Genomic DNA, 18,700 nt, shown 5'->3' on the forward strand with positions numbered 1-18,700 from the left:
AGCAGCACCCTCCCGAGTGGGATGGACACCGTCCCGTCCTAACAGGCCAGCCTTGCCCTTAAAAGAGCTCCAATTATCTATGAAGCCCACATTGTTTTCGAAGCATCACCTGGACATTCAGCAGTTCAATGACCATAACCTGCTGTAAGCTACATCTCCACGCCGCATTGGGATGGGGCCAGAGCATACTACAGCATCGGACATCGCCTTCGCTAATTTACACACCTCTACAACATTACTCTTAGTAACCTCAGACTGACGAAGGGGCATCTCATTATCTCCTACATGGAAGACTATCTTCGAGAACCTGTGCTTGTCTAGGACCCTAAGATTACCTGCTATGTCCGGTGCCCTGGCTCCCGGAATACACCTAACCTGTGCTGCTGGAGCCCCTAAAGGCCTAGCTAATTTCACATGCCTTAGGATGGAGTCTCCTATAACCAGAGCTCTTCGTTTCTCAGCGGGTTCTTCACTGAGGAGAGAAAATCTGTTGGACATCACCCATTCGCCCCACTGTAAAGGCTCTAATGCCGGAGTTGGGGGGTTACTAACTCCACCTAAGGCATCCAGACTTCCCCCTACAGACACTAAACTACTATCACTGACCCTCTCTAGTGTCTGGATACGCACCACTAAAGCTAATATCTTCTCTATCAGAGAGCTAACTAGCATAGACTTATCACAAGATAAGAAAAATTAATGCTAATGACAGAGGAAGAATTACTAAACATCCTGCAGTTCACACACTGTACAAGCTGAAAGTTAGTCATACTGTATGATCACGTACCTTAAGTGAATTTGACCTGGATATTAAAGAGCTCCGAAGTGGGTTTTCCTCCGATTGCTGGAAAAAAAGCTTCTCCCGAGAAAAAACAAAAGAATAATTTAGTGCAATACGCAAGTAAAGATTTTGAAAACGATACCTGACAGCATAAACTATTCAGGCGAAAAAAGAAAAATTAGACAATATAAACTTAGAAAAACTCAGACACAGGCAAGAAACTCATGGCAAGCGCTTCAAACACAGGAAGTGATGTCAGCAGAATATAGCACAAACCGAGAAAACCCTGGACTTCACAAAGACGCACCACCACCACCACCATAACCCCCCCATACACCTACACACCCCTGAACTTAAAAGTAAAGGACTAAATTAGCAACGTTTTTGCTAAGCTGCTAAACTTTTCAGCTCTTATTAATTACATAACTAGAAATGGCCACTGTGGTGTGGTGTGTGTGTGTGTGTGTGTGTGTGTGCATGAAGCATGGCCAGTAATGTGATACCACACACCTTAAAGCCTAATGACCTCTGCTTCAAAACACACACACACACAGAAACAGAGAGACAGAGTGGAAAAACCTGCTGTACTTGTTCACCAGTTCATGCATAACCTGAGAAGGTGCGACAGAGGGGTGGGGCATCAAGTGAGAGAGAGAGAGAGAGAGAGAGAGAGTGAGAGAGAGAGAAGGAGAGAGAGAGAGTGACGGACAGAGAGAGAAAGATTTCTACTATTTGAAGAACAATCTAAGAATACAGCAGGAATCAAAATACGGTATGGTTTTTAATATATATGTATGTGTGTGTGTGTAGAAGTGTTAGATTACTTCTGGCTTTTTTTATTTTTTATTGTGTTGTTTAGATTGTGTCTAATTGTGTGTGTGTGTGTGTGTGTGTGTGCAAGACAGAGAGAAAGAAAGTGTACAGAACGTTCTTATTGGGTTTCTCTAAGATTGTGTGGTATATTGATTGGAGTGTGTGTGTGTAGGGTTTAGATGTTTGTCTGGATAACTTAACAGTGTATAACACTGAAAAATGATGACCATGTGTTACATGTTACACACACACAGATTTGCACACTATACACACTTTAACTTTGTCCACTGAGTGAGAAAAAGAAAGAAGACCGGTACATGGGTCACTCATCTATATCTATTTTGTACTCTACATTACACATACACACACACACACACACACACACAAGTGTAAGGGTCCGAGAGACTTTCACCAGACTGTGAAGTCTAGACGTCTGAATCAGAGCATCTCCAAAACAGCAGGTGTTGTGAAGTGTTCCCAGTGTGCAGGGGTTAATAACTACCAAAAGTGCTCCCAGGAAGGACAATAGGTGAACCAGTGATGGTCATGGACACCAAAGGCTCACAGACGTGTGGGCAGCGAGGGCTAACTCATCTGGTCCAGTTCCACAGAAGAGCTACTGTAACACCTGCTGAAGAAGTGACCGCTGGCTCTGATAGAAAGCAGTCAGATCACACAGAACATCACAGATCACTGTGTATGGAGCTGTGTACCTGCAGCTCCTGGACACCACACAATGCTCCTACACTGGACACCTGAGCATCAGAACTGGATCATGGAGCAGTGGAAGAAGGAGGTCTGGTCTGATGAATCACAGTTTACTTTACATAATGTGGAGGCTGGGTGTGTGAAGGTCAGTTATCTGGGAAGAGATGGTACCAGGATGCACTATGAGAAGAAGGTGAGCTGGTGGAGGCAATGTGATGATCTGGACAATGTTCTGCTGGGAAACCTCGGGTCCTGGAGTTCATGTGGATATTACTGTGACACGTAGCACCTACCTAAACAGTGCTGTAGTTCAAGTTCACCTCTTCATGGACAGAGTCCTCTTTCAGCAGGATTGAGCTTCCGTGGGATGTGCTAGACACACAAGGCTGATCCACCTCACAAATTACAAGACTTTAAGGATCTGCTGCTAAGGTGTTTGCACGAGACAACAGCACACCTTCGGACGGCTGGTGCAGTCAGTACTTTAGTGGGTCAGGGCTTTTGGTGACCTACAGAATATTAGATATTTGATTAGATGGTTTAATTGCATTTTGGAACATTTGGTGAGCAAAGTGAAAATTATTATGTTAAAGCTTAAAAAATATATATAAACTTAAAACAAAGAAAGTGACTGTTAATTCAAAATCGTAAATATACTTTAATATTTAAGATTCTGCACTTTTTCCAGGTCTCTAATTAAATGTAGACTGAATGTATGATAAGCTTTTTAACTGATTTGTACAAAAGGTCAGATTTTTCTCACGTCTTTACTTTTGAAGCATGAAATCATTCTACACTCTGAAAGAACTGACCAAAAAATGGATTAATAAAATGTGTATAAATTGGAGTTCATGCAGCTCAAGTGCTCATTGTCATTAAAGGTAGAAACCACAAGTACTTAGTGTTTACATACAAATACTAAAAATAACTCAGACATTAATGTCACTGTTTCAAAGATTCACTGGAGTTGTTGTCTGTGATAAAACTTGTAATGAAAATTGTTGTATTAAATTCAAAAGGGATGTAAAATTGAAGCATTTTCAGTAGTGTCCTCAGACTGTATGTGTGTGTGTATGTGTATTAAAGATGTTTCTTTATCAGTTCTTCATCACAGATGGAAGGACATCAGATTCCAAGTTCCCCAAATCCACAGGCTCCGTACAGTCTTCCCCCGAACCACACATACAATAACAACATCAAAGGTTAGAATATGTCTCACTCTGTCTCTGTACCTGTTTCACTCTCTGTCTGTCTCTGTGTCTCTCTCTGATTATATATAATATTACATATTATAATATCAGAACCAGCACCAGCTTTATTGTGGGTTTTACCTGTAGAAGGATTTTGCTTTGGTGTGTTGGTGCAGAGTGACATAAAGTAAAAGTAAAAAACACTGAGAATGAAAATAATAATATAAAGAATTTTAAGCAAGAAGAAATATTACCTGTATTATAGTACAGTATAATATAGAATGAAAATGAACTAATGTAAAAAAGATTCAATTACCATCACTACATGTGGGTCAGTGCAGGTGTAAACATTAACTGTACATTAATGGACCAGTGCAAAGCTCACAGTTTGAGGTAGGAAGGTAAGATAAGGTGCAGGTGCAGTGCGAATGTCTGGGTCCTGTGTGTGTTAATGTGAAAACAACAAAAGAGGGTGTGTGCATTTGTGTGTTAATGTCCAGTGGTGGGTCCTGCATGTTGTTGATGTGGTCAGTTCTGATGGAAAGAAACTATTTTTATGGCATAAGGTTTTTGTCTTGATGGACCTTGTCAGGGTCCCAGAAGTGTACAGGTCCTGAAGAGGTGTTAAATTGCAGCCAATCATCTCCTCATCAGAGTGAAAGATACTCTGCAGTCTGTTTTTTCCTGGGTGATAGCAGCAGTGTACCAGGTGGTGGTGGAGGAGGTGAGTATGGACTCGATAATGGAGGTGTAGAAGTGCACCATCATTGTCTTTGGTAGACTGAACTTCTTAAGCTGCTGCAGGAAGTACAACCACTGGTGTGCTTTTTTAATTAAACAGTCTATATGTAGCACCTGCTTGAGGTCCTGGGTGATGAAGGTGTCCAGGGAGCAGAAGAAGTCCACAGCATTGACTAGGGAGTCATGTAGTCTTACTGGTCTAGGTAGTGCGGGGTTCTTCCTACAGTCAACAACCATTTCTAGTGTTTTCACAGCATTAAGCTCCAATTTGTTCTGACTATACCAGATCACCAGATGATCAAACTCCCTCCTGTAGGCAGACTCATACCCAGCAGAGATGAGCCCAATGAGGGTGGTGTCATGCACAAACTTCAGTAGTTTGATGGACGGGTGAATGGAGTTGAAGCTCTTGGTGTACTGGGAGAAGTGTAGAGGAGAAAGAACCCAGCCTTGTAGGGAACCAGTATTGATGGTCCATGAGTCAGAGACATGTTTTCCCAGTCTCACATGCTGCTTTCTGTGACCCACCTACAGGTGGAATCGGTCACACCCAGCTGGGAGAGCTTGTCCTGTAGTAGAGCTGGAATCCACAAATAGGATCATAGCATAGGTTCTTGGAGAGTCCAGGAGGATGAAATGGAGGGTCATGTTAATTCTTCATCTACAGACCTGTTATTTCTGTAGGCAAACTGCAGGGGGTCCAGGAGAGGGTCTGTGATGGATTTTTAGGTGGGGCAGCATGAGGTGTTTAAAACACTTCATTACTACAGATGTCAGAGAAACATGTCTGTAGTCATTAAATCCTGTAATATTGTTTTTTAGGGTTGGGATGATTGGGGAAGTCTTGAAGCAGGCTGGCATGTGGCATCTCATATATATATATGAGCTAGAGTTTGAACCCCAATCTGTAAACTTGTATGGGTGTAGTATATCATACAGTTAGTTTCGCTGAAACCCATGTGTTCTAGAGTAATAAAGCTTTTGTCTACACAATAGTTGTACAAGGACATGCATGTGATGCATTTGTTCAGGTGTATGAATTCTGATACATTATGCAAATATTTTATACAGGTCAGCTTTGTTATTCAGGTGTACTGAGCTATACATTTACATTTCTGGCATTTGGCAGACATCCTTATTCACAATGACTTACATTTTTATTTCATTTCATACAACTGAGCAATTGAGGGTTAAGGGCCTTGCTCAGGGGCCCAACAGTGGCAGCTTGTGGACCTGGGATCACAACCTTCCTATCAGTAGTCGAACAACTTCACCACTAAACTAGCACTTCCCCTGTAAGAGCTTGATTTTACTGATGAGCCAAGCTGTATAGGTGGGTTAGTCTTTACAGGTGTACTATGCTGTACAGGAGAGAGGAGGTTATACAGTACTTGTGTTAAAAGTGAGACAGTTTATACAGGAGTACTAGGCTATAAAGGTGAGCTAGGCTTTACAGAAGTACACGCCTGTATAAAGATGCCTTTATAATGTTGTACTGTGCTTTCCCATGGATCTCCATGTAATCTACATGGGGCAGTCTCCAGCAGCAGTGTGCAACATGGGTCAGGCAGGTCCAGAGGGAAGAAGGGAGCACTGGGAGCTCAGAAGTAGTGTGTGTAGCTCAACAGAGAGAAAGAGAGAGAGAGAGAGAGAGGAAGAGAATATTCAGTATGTTTGTGATCATAGATAGATAGATAGATAGATTGATAGACAGATAGATAGACTTTATATAGACAGTAAGTTAAATTAGAGGTATCAGTGCAGATCTGAAACACATTTACATTAGTATTTACAGTTCAGTACACACGTGCAAACTGGCAGAAGATAACAGGGTGACGTTCTCTGTGACCCGAATCTGAACGTGTCTTGTGGAGAGTCAGCTCCTCTGACTCTGTAGTGTGGTGTAGAGTGGGTCAGACAGATCATTCATGATGGACAGCAGTTTGTTCAGTGACCTCCTGTTCCTCACGTCTCCAGTTTGTGTCCAGTGATAGATCCAAACTTGTGAATTAGCTTGTCAATCCTGCTGTTATCCCTGGTGCTGATGCTGACCCACAGCAGACCACAACACTGTAAACACACACACCACCACAGACTGGTAGAAGATCTCCAGCATCTTGTTACAGACACTGAAGGATCTGAGCTTCCTCCGGAAATAGAGTCTGCTCATCCCCTTCCTGTATACAGCATCAGTGTGGGTCCTCCAGTCCAGTCTATCATTTAAGTGGACACTGAAATACCTGTAGTTATCAACAATTACAACCTCCTCGCCCATGATGGTTATGGGCTTAATCGAAGTTTGTACTGGTTAAGGACACTGAAGTTTTGAGCTGTACAGGTGTTTTAGGCTTTAAAGGTGAGCTAGGTTATAAAGATGTACTAGATGATAGACGTGTGATACAGGTGTGTGGTTTATGAGAAACATTACTGTGTTTAAGAGCAACCGCCAGATGACAACAGTGCACATGTATGTAGCTGTAAATGGATATATAGGTGTGTTATATTATATAAACAATTTATACATACCTACTTGGCTGTACAGGTGAGCTAGTTTATACACAGGAACTAAGCTTTACAGGTGAGCCTAGGCTATACAGGTGTGCTAGGCTCCACCTGTGATCTATACAGTAGTATTCTAGGTTATACATGAGAACAAAGTTTTACAGATGAGCCTAGGCTGTACAGGTGAGCTAGTTTACACAGTAGTATTACATCATACAGGTGTGTTATGTTGCACAGGTGTGTTAGTATGTACAGGTGTCCAGTTTCTATCATTGGTGCCATATGAATATGTTTTGATGTGTCTTGCTGTCTTCACTGTCCAGTCAGAGTTAATATTCCAATGTGGGATCAGGCTGTGTGTGTGTGTGAGCTTTGCATTGTGAGTTGCATTGCATGACCCTAACCCTAGGCTGCTCAGGTCTGGTGTTATAGTGTTAGTGGAAGCCTCTGCTGTTTGTCTTTTCATTTTCTACATGGCATTTGGTTTAGTTCTGGTTCTGTAGGAAGTTCATTTTCAAATTAAATACACAGAGAGAAAAAACCTGAACTGAAATCTCTCTCTCTCTCTCTCTCTAGCTAATGGAGTGCTAAACGGTCATTCTGATAAGGCACTCCTGAAGGCACAGCAGGAGGTGGTGAGTTTCACTGTGTGCATGTGTGTGTGTGTGTGTTTTGCTTATGTAGGCTGAATTTCTCAACTGTAGTGCCTGCCTGTTCACACCTTTAGCTCACATATTAATCTTGTTAGAACACCCCATGACTAATAACTCTCCCTGTACTCCCTTACTCTCTCCCTCTCCCTGTCTTACTCTCTCTCTCTCTCTCTCTCTCTCTCTCACTCACTCACTCACTCTCCCTGTCTTACTCTCTCTCTCTCTCTCTCTCTCTCTCTCTCTCTCTCACTCACTCTCCCTGTCTTACTCTCTCTCTCTCTCTCACTCACTCACTCTCCCTGTCTTACTCTCTCTCTCTCTCTCTCTCTCTCTCTCTCTCACTCACTCTCCCTGTCTTACTCTCTCTCTCTCTCTCTCTCTCACTCACTCTCCCTGTCTTGCTGTCTGTCTGGTTCTCTCTAGGACATGTTAAATCACTGTTTTGAGGAGATTGAGATGTTCATGGTGAAACTGCAGCAGGCAGCTGAAGCTCAGATCATCCTGGAACAGAGGAACAATAAGAAGAAAAAGAGTAGAAAGAAGGAGGGTAAGACAAAGATAGAAACAGACAGAGAGAGGTTTGATCTTCATAGATTGACCAATTAATTATTAGACTGATTGATTGTGTGTGTGTGTGTGTGTGTGTGTGTAGATGACCTGCTTAGTGCTAAAGCTAAAATTCCTCATGAAGCCGAGTTCATCCAGATCTTTCAGAAATTCAAATACAGTTTCTGCCTTCTGGTAAACACACACACACACACACTTATCATTGTTCAGAATGATGGTTGAGGGGTGGAGATATTGATGGACATGTTTTTGTATTTCAGGCGAGGTTAAAATCAGCCATTGCTAACCCGACATCAGATGAACTCCTTCACCACGTCTTCAAACCACTGGACATGGTGAGTGTGTGTCTGTTCTTCTCCTTGTGCAAACACTAATGCTATCATTACAGCGTCTACTGTATTGTGTTTGTGTTGCTGTTTAACAAAAGCATTTCACTGAAGATTTGAAGTATTCTGTGAGTATGTGAGAGATTAATAGGGGTATTACTGAGGTTTTTTTACTACACTACCTTTATGCCTCAGAAAGGCAGTGTCCATTGTGACAAATGTTATGGTCAGTGTTGCCAGGTACTTTCCCAATTTGGCTCCTTTTGGTCATGTCTAACCGGGAAAAATGCATTGGGTGGGTTGATAAAATTTGGGATGGTTTTTGATGCAACTGGCGGGTTTTTATTTTTGACTATAAACATGATATTTTAGTAATTTTCCATTCAAATGAACTTTACAATAAAGTATAATATGTAAAGTTGACGTTTTAATAATATGGTTTTCTGTTTGTTATTGTATTAGTTATCACAGTGTGCATTTTGAGGTGATATTTTTTTAAATGGGCAGGGTTTAAGTTGTAGTTGGGCTGGAAATCTTCAGTCCAATCTGGCAACACTGGTTATGGTGTCTCAGGAAATTGTGGTCATGTAGTGGTTCTTGACCTAGGTCATAACTGGATCATGACATTAACATGTATATAGTGAGTTTTCATCATATTCCTCAGTGTCTCAAAGATAATATGTAAAAGACATATTATATGTAAAAAAGATAATATGTAAAAAAACCAGTGTCAGTGTATTATCAAAACCTTTCTTCAACATGTCCATGGAGTGAAGAGGAATTTAAGCACAATGTTTTGGTTCAGTTCAATAATTAATTGCATTTTATTTGCATAGCACTTAACAGTGGACATTTTCTCAAAGCATCTCCAGCAGCTGAGATCAAAACCAAATGATGAGACTCTAACCAGAAGTAGGGCATTAGGATTTATCCAGCAGATCCAGGGAGAAAAGGCGTACAGGAACACTGGGAGCAAAGAGCACTAGGAGCTCAGGAGTACCATGTGTAGCGAGAGAGAGAGAGAGAGAGAGAGAGAGAGAGAGACTATTAGGTATGCTTGTGTGCTCATATAATGGTTAAGGACAGTGAACATTATTTCTAGCTATGACATCATAACAAAAAGAGAGAAGGCTTCCTGGGACGTAAAACATCTAGCCAGTCCACCATCGGCAAACCAGAGTGTATGAGTGTCAGTATGTGTGTGTGTGTTTGGGGGGGTTAGGGAAGGCGACAGCATCCAAACACTCCAGTTCACAAAAAGCTCTATGCCTATAAACCCTCCAGAGCTGCTCCTTCACCTGTTCACAAAAAGCGTGTCGCAAAAATGTGTCTTCAGCCTGGACTTAAACACTGAGACTGAGAATATCCTGCACCTTTTAATCAAAGTAGGCGTGGTGGATCAGAAAAAATGGTCACTCTGGTACTGTGGCGCCAGACCATTCAGTGCTTTATAGGTCAGTAATAGTATTTTATAATCAGTGTGAAATTTGGGAGCCCATAGGTAGTGTGGCTAAGATAGGAGTGATGTGTTCATATCTTCTGGTTCTAGTTAGGACTCTAGCTGCTGCTTTCTGGACTAACTGGAGCTTGTTTATGCTCCTACTGGAACATCCAGACAGTAAGGCATTAAAATAATTGAACTTTATTTGTGTCTGCATGTGGTCCTAGTACAAGCACCTCTGTCTTGTCCGAATTAAGCAGGAGGAAGTTAGTGGCCATCCAATGTCTAATGTCCTTTACACATTCTTCTATCTTAATAAGCTGGTGTCTCTCATCTGACTTCGCTGAAACATATAGCTGTGTGTCATCTGCATAACAGTGGAAGCTAATACCATGTTTATGAATAATTACACCAAGGGGTAACATATATAGGGAGAAAAGCAGTGGGCCTAAGACAGAACCTTGTGGAACACCGAACATAACCTTGGTATGCATGGAGAAGTCACCATCTAGATCTACAAACTGATAACGGTCAGTCAAATAAGACCTGAGCCAGGAGAGGGCTGTTCCTTTAACACCAGCTTGAAATACTACCAGTTTAGTTTGTCATCATTTACATTCTAATTTCCTAGTGGTCTGATTTAAGGTGTGTGTGTGTGTGTGATCATTTATACCAGGGTGCTAATTTTTTCACTCTAATTTTTCTTCTGTGGAGGTTGTGAAGGCAAACAGAAGTCCAGCATTAGCAGCATCAGTGAGAAGTCCTGCGTTAACAGTTGGTGCAGTAACGCTACTCAAAGAGAACCTAACACCACAAGAACACACACTCTGGAGCTCCCTGGGACCCTACTGGACACAATCAGGGTACACACACACACACACACACAAACACACTATTAATGTATGTGGACACCAGCCCAACCACACCTATATGTGCTTGTTGAACATAGTCCAGATGAATTTTTTTGCTGTTATAATCAGCCCCAGTCTTCCAGAAGATTCTCCACTAGAAGTTGGATTGTTTCTGTGGAGATTAGTGATCATTCAGCTACAATTATGTTTAATACATAAACATTTACTATCCACACACTGTGTATGTGTGTGTCTCTCAGATTAGCATTAGGTGTTTCCGGATCTTCGTACACTCCTGTGTTTCTGAATGGTTGGAAAACACCTGGGGCAGAACTGGAGGGCTGGATCGATCCAATCCAAGCAGAACACAGCAAAGATGAAGAGGAAGAAAAGTTAGCGGTAATCATAACAACCACATGTTTCACCCTGCAGTGTTCACAGAGTTGTGTCTCTATATTTCTAACATTTCATTTGATAAAACAAACTCTACATTTACTTCAAACTCACAGTCTCTAACCCTTCTATTCACACAGGACTAGACATCTAGTACAAGACATCTAGTTAAGTTTATGAAATGATGTATTTAATAAAGTGTGTGTTGTTGTGATGGGGTGGTGTGATGAAGCAGTGTTATTATTAACACCCCAAAGATGATTATTTTTCGATAACAGCACAACCCCAAGTGTTTTATTCCTCTTAAATTACAACAATCTGGTGATGATGGCACTCTTTATAGTTATATTTAATTTTGTAGGAACTTGTTCAGAAGTTCCACTAAAGCAGTTCTATTCATGCTGAATCTCTGCACAATGCCGTATTAATGACCACAGTCCCTGCTCTATGAACCTGTCTGACCTGTCTTTACCTTATTTACTCATTGTTTTCTGGCCGTATTGACCACTACATGCCTCACTGATTGTTTTCACCAGCTGCTTGTTCCCTGTCACCTTATGTTTTTTTCCCCTTTTGCTAAGCACACAACAATTACACACGAACCACCAGCAGATAAATATTTGAACTCTTATGTGTGTTTATTGCTACTGTGCTGTATGAAGGTCATAGTTTCTTTTATTGTGTGTGTGTGTAAGAAATACCTCAGATTTATGATGAAGAGTATGTATAACTTGTATGTTTATGTGTTTGCAGTTACAGAGCTCTGCCCAGCCCCCTGCTCCTCTGATTCCTGACCAGAACATGCACACAGAAGTGTGAGTATAATAAACACTGTACACTCATGAACCTCGGTGGTTACAGCAAGGTTCTCGGCACAGTGTGGTTCTCCACAGGTTATTCTTTAAAGTCCTCAGTGAAGCTGTAATATGGCTCTAGAGTCCTGAGTGCTCTGTAATACTCAATGTGGCTCTAGAATTATTCAGTGTGTTGCGAGATTAGGTGTGTTTCAGCCACACACACACACATCACTGTGCTCTTAACACTTCAGTTTTCTGAACACTTCAGTTCTTAACTCTTAACACTTCTTAGCTCTTAACACTTCAGTTTTCTTCTTGTGGGTCTCTCGTTCAACTGAAACTCTAGACTCCTGCATTTCAGCTTTTTTTTCAGTGCTTTTAACAATGGACATTTTACTTAACATCTTTTCAGAAATCAAGCCAGCCCCTCACTCATACACATACATCCAGTCAGTAATTCTGTCCTTATTCTGATGAAACCACCACTTTTCTGTAGGAAGCACAATACTGCTGCATAGTTCAGGGTTATGATACAAACCCCTAACCCTGACCCTGACCACTAACTGGACTGCTGTTCCATAACTAAGGGCCATTATACGCTGGCCGAGAAGTGCAAAACAAAATAACAAAACCGAAAACACAAGGACGAATCAGAGAGAGCGGAAAAGTTCAGTGAAGTGTGTGAATGGAATTCTTTCCTCTGATTGGACGAGACATTGGTCACTCAGGATATACAGGAAGTAGAAAATTGTCTAGCTAACTTTATTTCCAGTACATGTGTGGAGTTCTGCCTTCAATTTAAACCATTTTTTAAATCAACAGTGCAACTTTAAATCTTTTTAAAGAAAATAACAAACATATATATATATATATATTTATTTATCTTTATAAGAAACTGGACTTCATTCAGCGCTACTATTCCAGATTAGATAGATAGATAGATAGATAGATAGATAGATAGATAGATAGATAGATAGATAGATAGATAGATAGATAGATACTTTATTCATCAGTTTACAGTTTCCAGCAGTGTCCACAAACACATGTAATAGATAAAATAGGAAGGAATATAACAAAAATACTAAAATACCCAAATTAGGGTACAAAAATATAACAAAAAATATATCAAATAACAAAAATATAAAATATAACAAAAATATATCAAATAACAAAATATAAAATATTACAAAATATAGCAGAATATAACAATATAAGAAAATATAGCAGAAAAATACTAAATACAGAGATTTAGGAATAAATACCAGAGAATGAGATGAAAAAAAAAAACAAGATACGTAATGTGCAAAACAAGTGTTTAAGGTTACAGACCTAGTCGATGTGCAAAAACTAAGTAGTACAGCCAGCTCTGTCCCTTCCTACACAGAGCGTCTGTGTTGGCAGTCCAGTCCATTCTTTCATCCAGCTGTACTCCAAGGTATTTGTAGGTCTTGACAAACTCCACACAGATTAAAGGATGTAAGGAGCGCTATAAGAGCAGAGCTGTGTTCATACACACATCAATCCACTTTCTACTGCTGCAGCTATTGCTGGACTTACTGTAGATCCTGAGTGACCGATGTCTCATCCAATCAGAGAGAAGAATTCCGTTCACACACTACACTTACTTTTTCCACTTTGTCTGATCTCTCCTTGTGTTTTCTGATTTGTTATTTTGTTTTGAAATTCTCAGCCACTTTACCATTAGAAGAGAAATCTCTGCTGTAGCCTTCTTTATTCAAGGTACCAACAAAGAACCTGAGATGTGGTGTGTATCATAAAAGATTACATTTTGCTCAGCTTCTGTGGCAAGAAAACATTAAATGCTTCAGAAATCAATAGCTGTATTTGATCATCAACGTGGAATTTGGGAAATTTCTGGTGCACATGATGAAACAGAAATTCCATCCAACTAGTAACTGTGTGATCAGAATGCTAACTTCTAGCTAACTGTGATCTAGCAGACCTAGTTGTGTTTTGTTGGAATGAAGAAAGATGAATTTATGGATTCTACCCTGAGGTAGAATATATGAAGAAAAATGTAGTGGACCTTAAACAGATCCTTGTGGAACACCAAACCTTAGAGTGTATAGAGAGGTCACCATTTACATCCACAAACTGATAACCATCACTTCCCGCCGTTATGAGTGGCTTTATTATGTTCTAATTAACCCTCATTAAATCTGTAATGGGTTACACGCTTAGATTTAGATTATAATTATAATAAATCATGCTTTTAATGCTTTATCTCCAGAAAAAAACAGGTTTGAGAAAAAACTGTTTAAATTCTCAAAAAAGCTAAATTATATTTGAACAATGACACCAACTTGTGTAGCCCTGTAACCCTCAACGTGGTTCTGTAACCCTCAGTGTGGTTCTAAAATGTAGTTCTGTAGTACTCAGTGTGGTTCTGTAGTGTGGTTCTGCAGTACTCAGATATTTGATATTTCCTGTGTTCCCTCACAGTGACGGTGTTCCACAGAAGGAGAGACTGTACAGCTGCAGCTATGACTTTGTGGCTCGGAACAGCAGTGAGCTCTCAGTCCTACAGGGAGAGACGCTGGAGGTGTGTAACACAATAGCACACACACACACACAAATAATAATAATAATCACCCTTACTGCTATTTGTAAACTTAACATTAAAAAATTCTTCACCACTGTCTGGCAAATTAACGTGACGATCTCCTCATTTGTCTATCCACATGTTCCGACTGAATACCCGTCTGTCCACGTGTCCCTCCGTAACTACTGACTTTAACTATTTACCCATCTCACTCATTCACTCTGTCTGTTTGTCTGTCTGACTGTCTCTCTCTCTCTCTTTCTATCTCTCTCTCTTTCTCATGTAGGTGATTGAGTCATCTAAGCGATGGTGGAAATGTCGGAACAGGTTTAATGAAGTTGGTTTTGTCCCCTTTAATATTCTGGAGCCTGTTTCTCACATAGAGAGCCTGGAGCCCAAAAAACCACCAAAGGTACACACACACACACATTCGAGCAAAGTAGCATGAAGTGGAAACTAAAACCACAATTAATTTTTTTACTGAAATTTCAGCCATTAGACTAAACATTGTAGAGTTACGTTTTATATCAGGAGTACCTCATAACATTGTCAGCTGTAGAGTTTGCAAAATTATTCACAAATAAAAGATTTGTTCTAATTGCTGAAGTATTAACCCTAACAAGGAGGCTAAAGATTGCAGCCACTAGCGTCTGTGCATCCTTTGAGATCAGGGGAGTGAGGTTTACCTGCACAGCACCTACTGCTAGCTTCCGTTACAGTAGCAGCATACTGTGGGGATGATTTCATTAGCAGGGACTGGAAACTTGGCATGGTGGAGACCAAGATGAACTGAATGCCTAAAAGAAAACCTTTCACTGGGGCAGAACATTACCTTCCAACAGGAAAACAACTTCAATCATACTGAACAATGATGAAGCAGAAGGTGTTAGCATGGCCTGGTCAGTCTGACTGAGGATATAGTATATTCACATCCACTGGAACAAAGCAAGAGTGATTTGACCAATAATATTCAAAAATAATATGCCAAACAAAAAAAACAAAACAAAACAGGATTAAGATATGCAAATCTGTTAGTGACATATGCTAGAAGACTCAGACCTGTAATTACAGTCATTTAATTGATTACTGCCTTTATCCAGAGCTACATACAAAAGTGCTTTGAAGTCTCTATCAGTGCAGACATCAATGGTGTCGGGTTACAGAAAAATACCACGAGTCTAAAAGTCTCATTGATAAAACTCTAGCAGTATCTAACAGGAATGTACACATTTACATTACATTTACATTTCTGATGTTTGGAAGATGTTTTTATCCAGAGCGACGTACAAAAGTGCTTTGAAGTCTCTATCAGTGAATACATTAACACTGCTTCAGTAGATCACCATCAGAATAATAACTGTGTTATTATTAATGTACATACACCAATACACAAAACAAAGAAGGACAATAAGAGCTAGTGTTTCAAGTGTTTCAGGGTTACACTAAACATTAGACGCAGCAGCGTGTCCGTCTTTCTCACAGGCTCCAGCACTACCTCTGATGCAGAAGACAAGCACTCTGCCTCTGCCATCTTCCCTTGGCATGACCTCTGACCTCAGCACCTCACGACCACGCAGCATTGCCTTGCCACCTCAACACCTGCCTGAGGATACAGAGAAAGGCACAGACTCATATTATACACCTAACACACCCACAATGCAAACTTCAACACGATACTGAATGAATAATAAATACAATACTGAATGAATAATGAATACAATACTGAATGTCTCTCCCTGTTACATTCAGTGATGCAGGTTAACGATGAACTTCTGCAGAGACTGACCAGTGGGAAAGCAGGATTGTCTCGTCCACTGCACATCCATCGCTCTACTGATACCTCACTTCCTCTGGACTATAACTCACCTCCTGCAGAGGTTGAGGCCTGGCTACGTGGGAAAGGCTTCAGTGAGCAGTGAGTTTATAAAAACACAACACACACACACACATACACACACACACTCTTTCTCTCTTTTTGTATTACCCAAACCTATAAATCAACCCATAAATCAGACTAAAATTAAATTAAGGATAGTAGATAATACAGCAGGAGGGCACGGAGGCTGGTGGTTCGCACGTTCACCTCACACCTCCACAGTTCACGGTTCAACTCAGACGACAACAAAACACACATGGACAATGATAAAAACAAATCACAAAATAGAAGCAGAGCAGCACAGTGGCTTAGTGGTCAGCACTGGTGCCTCACAGCAAGAAGGTCCTGGGTCTGAATCCCGGGTTCGAACAGACAGGGGCTTTTCTGTGTGGAGTTTGCATGTTCTCCCCGTGCCTACGTGGGTTTACTTTGGGTACTCCCGTTTCCTCCATAAAGGGCACTGGTGGCTCAGTGGTAGGTTTCTTGCCTATCATGCGGAAAGCCTGGGTTCGATTCCCAGCCACTAGATGTCATGCTGGTCCCAAGCCCAGATAAAAATGGGAGGGTTGTGTCAGGAAGGGCATCTGGCATAAAACCTGTGCCAAGTTGATGTGCAGACCAGTTGGTCTGCTGTGGCGACCCCTCACACATGTAGGGAGCAGCTGAAAGAAGATTCATTCATTCACTCCTGTTTCCTCCAGCAGCCCAAAAACATGTACATTAGGTTGATTGGTAATTCTAAATCGCCCATAGTGTGTGGTTGTCTGTCTATATGTGGCCCTGTGATAGACTGGTGACCTGTCCAGGGTGTACCCCTGCTCTTTGCCCAATGTGCACTGGGATAGGCTCCAGCAGATCCCCGTGACCCTGATTAGGAATAAAGCAGGTATAGAAAATGGATAGATGGAAAACAGAGGAGTAACACAAACTGAGTGGGAATTTAGGGAAGTGATGAGGTTCAACCTGTGAACAGATAACATAAAACACATCTACATTAGGTGAATGGACTTAATTAATTAACTTGATTAAATTGGGATCTTATACTGAACTGACTTTGAATTGACCTGAATGTAAATATAAAAGATAATGGAAGAATCCAAAGCTCGTTAGAGAACATGCAGTATTGTGAAGATAGGCGCTATAAAAAGAAGACTACAGGATTTTGTTAAACAAATATCACAATCTTCATTTAATCTGAAGAGTGACATTAAATCCATTATATAAGAATGTAAAGAATGATATATCTGCAACTCTAGAACAATGAAGAGGACGAGAAGGAAACTTCAGATGCTGGTGAGATCCTCAGCTCAGATGGAAGCAGCTGTAGATACTCCACAAAGCTGCTCCACAAACACCAATGATGAGGAAAGAATTGGAATTAAAAAAAAGTTTCAGTTCTCTAATGAGAACAAATCTGAACTTTTTGGTCTTGGCACAAAGTAATCCAGTAGTTTTATCACCCTAAGAATACTGTCCTCACAGTGAGACACAACCTTAATCCATCTAACTGGTGTCACTCTAATTTGCTTTCATTTTAATGGTCTAGTAAAAAAGGGTCTGTACACCGCCTCCCTTTAGTAGCTTGTGTGAATCATCTAAAACAATGATTTTCTTCTATGCTGTTCTTGTCGTTGTTCTTTTGGCTGCTCCCTGTTTGGGGTCACCACAGTGGTCACCTGGTCAGCATTTTTGAATTGGCACAGGTTTTCACGCTCTTCCCGACATGACCCTCCCATTTAGTGGCCGGGTCGAGGGCACAGGATTCTTCCTCTGGACCGTTTGGTCTTCTTCATTTATAAATGAATACAGATTAATAATGAGTTTACTAATATCTGTGTGTGTGTGTGTGTGTGTGTGTGTGTAGGACTGTACAGTGTCTTCGTGTGTTAACAGGAGCTCAGCTCTTCTCTCTAAATAAAGAAGAGCTTCGTGCTGTCATTCCTGAAGAAGGAGCGAGAGTATACAGCCAAGTTGCTGTACAGAAAGCATTGCTGGAGGTACATACACACATACTCACACACACAAACACTCACTAATTATATGTATTAATGATTGTTTTTCTCTCAGGATGTCAGGAAGGCAACGGAGCTGGAGACAGTCATGGAGAAGCAGAAGATGAAAATGGATTTTACGGCAGAGAGCGGAACTCTCTAACATATGTGTCACACCCCAACTGACCCCCCCACACACACACACAGACACACACATTAAAAACACAGATGTAAATTATATAAACACTATGGTGTACATGTTGTGGTTTAACATAAGAAAAAACATCACATTAATTTAATGCTTTTATGTACACACACACACACAGTCAATATAATTCATTACCTGCTCCTCACATGCATACTCAAATCCTATGCCATTATAAGATATAAGATGTAATTGCCTAAAGTATAACTGTCTAAATATGAATGTTCACTTATGACTGTACATTACTAAATTATAATAATGTGTGTGGATTCTCTGTTATTTTAAATAAGTCTATGTGGAGT

At 40.7% G+C, this 18,700-nt stretch overlaps 1 protein-coding gene across 1 annotated transcript; it reads left to right on the forward strand.

Annotated features, from left to right (window-relative positions):
* Positions 1–1,412: 1,412 nt before the first annotated feature.
* On the forward strand, positions 1,413–18,661 carry eps8l1b (eps8 like 1b). The gene is made up of 15 exons (XM_058399418.1): positions 1,413–1,553; positions 3,404–3,504; positions 7,312–7,370; positions 7,812–7,935; positions 8,041–8,129; positions 8,216–8,290; positions 10,437–10,585; positions 10,834–10,972; positions 11,720–11,781; positions 14,227–14,326; positions 14,613–14,738; positions 15,809–15,947; positions 16,076–16,241; positions 18,067–18,199; positions 18,270–18,661. Exons 2-15 carry the CDS (start codon positions 3,417–3,419, stop codon positions 18,354–18,356), a joined length of 1,536 nt encoding a protein of 511 aa, XP_058255401.1. The 5' UTR covers positions 1,413–1,553; positions 3,404–3,416; the 3' UTR covers positions 18,357–18,661.
* Positions 18,662–18,700: the final 39 nt, after the last annotated feature.

This window comes from Hemibagrus wyckioides, linkage group LG01 (genome assembly GCF_019097595.1).
Source record: "Hemibagrus wyckioides isolate EC202008001 linkage group LG01, SWU_Hwy_1.0, whole genome shotgun sequence".
Lineage (NCBI taxonomy): Eukaryota > Metazoa > Chordata > Actinopteri > Siluriformes > Bagridae > Hemibagrus > Hemibagrus wyckioides.